Source organism: Callospermophilus lateralis, chromosome 18, assembly GCF_048772815.1.
Source record: "Callospermophilus lateralis isolate mCalLat2 chromosome 18, mCalLat2.hap1, whole genome shotgun sequence".
In the NCBI taxonomy this organism is placed as follows: Eukaryota; Metazoa; Chordata; class Mammalia; order Rodentia; family Sciuridae; genus Callospermophilus; species Callospermophilus lateralis.
This window is the reverse complement of record NC_135322.1, coordinates 37,246,670-37,247,549: the sequence shown is the minus strand read 5'-3', so window position 1 is coordinate 37,247,549 and position 880 is coordinate 37,246,670. Positions and strand designations below refer to the sequence as shown.

Genomic DNA, 880 nt, shown 5'->3' with positions numbered 1-880 from the left:
GGGACAAGGAGGGAGGCCACGGCTTGTTGCATGGTAACAGGGCCTTGGTTGCGTGTGAAGGCAGGATGTGTTTACAGGTAACTAGGTGGTGGTGGTGGTGGGGATCTATAAAGAAGCTAAACAAAAGGGAATTCCTGGGGTGGAATGAATGGGGCACACCGCCGGGAATCAGCCGGGTTCTCTGGAAGGGCCACCCTCCGAGCCCTGCCCACTCGGCAGGGGGCTCCCTGTGCACCGGGGGCGTCTCCTTGTAGCCATAGAAACCGAACCAGCTCCCTCTCCAGCAGCGGTCCGAGGGTTATTTAATTCTGGCTCCTGACGCCCTGCGCACGTACCTGCCTCCTCTCCGAGGGTTCTAGGGCACTGACCCACAGCGTCCCACTGAGATGGGGTGCCACTCCAGCAAGGGCACCGAGGTGGCGCCTGAGCCCCAGAAGTCTGGAGAACAGTCCAAGGGAGAAGAACCGAGCGTGGAGCCTGGCGCCGAGGCAGCGGATGCCAAGGTCGCCCCCCTGGAGGATGGACACCCCGAGCCCCAGTGCTGAGCTGCTTTATTCCGGAGTCGGACCTGGCCTCTATTCTGGAGGCGCTTTGGCCTCTGAAACAGGAGACAACCCAACATTCTGAGAAGCTGCGCGCAGAGGGAGGAGAGCGAAAAGTCCCCCTTGCTTGGGATCCAGGCTTCAGAACTGGGCTTTTCCTGCTGGGGTGGAGCGTGGTGTGGAGGGAGTGGGACGATCTCAGGCACCTACTCGCCCAGCCTCCCGCAGAGTTCAAAAGAAGTCTTCGGCTTCTGGAAATGAACAGGCCTGGCTGTAGACTCCTGTGGTCCAGTGACACTCTGCCCTTGGGCTGTGACAGTCCGGACCCCCCCACCCCT

At 61.0% G+C, this 880-nt stretch overlaps 1 protein-coding gene across 1 annotated transcript; it reads left to right on the top strand.

Annotated features, from left to right (window-relative positions):
• The first annotated feature begins 386 nt into the window (after positions 1–386).
• Chd9nb (CHD9 neighbor) lies at positions 387–545 on the top strand. Its single transcript, XM_076837559.1, has one exon. It carries the CDS (start codon positions 387–389, stop codon positions 543–545), a length of 159 nt encoding a protein of 52 aa, XP_076693674.1.
• The last annotated feature ends 335 nt before the right edge of the window (positions 546–880 follow it).

Bases quoted from the DNA above. Each gene is read 5' to 3' on its own strand.
- Chd9nb (XM_076837559.1), top strand. From the start codon at position 387: ATGGGGTGCCACTCCAGCAAGGGCACCGAGGTGGCGCCTGAGCCCCAG.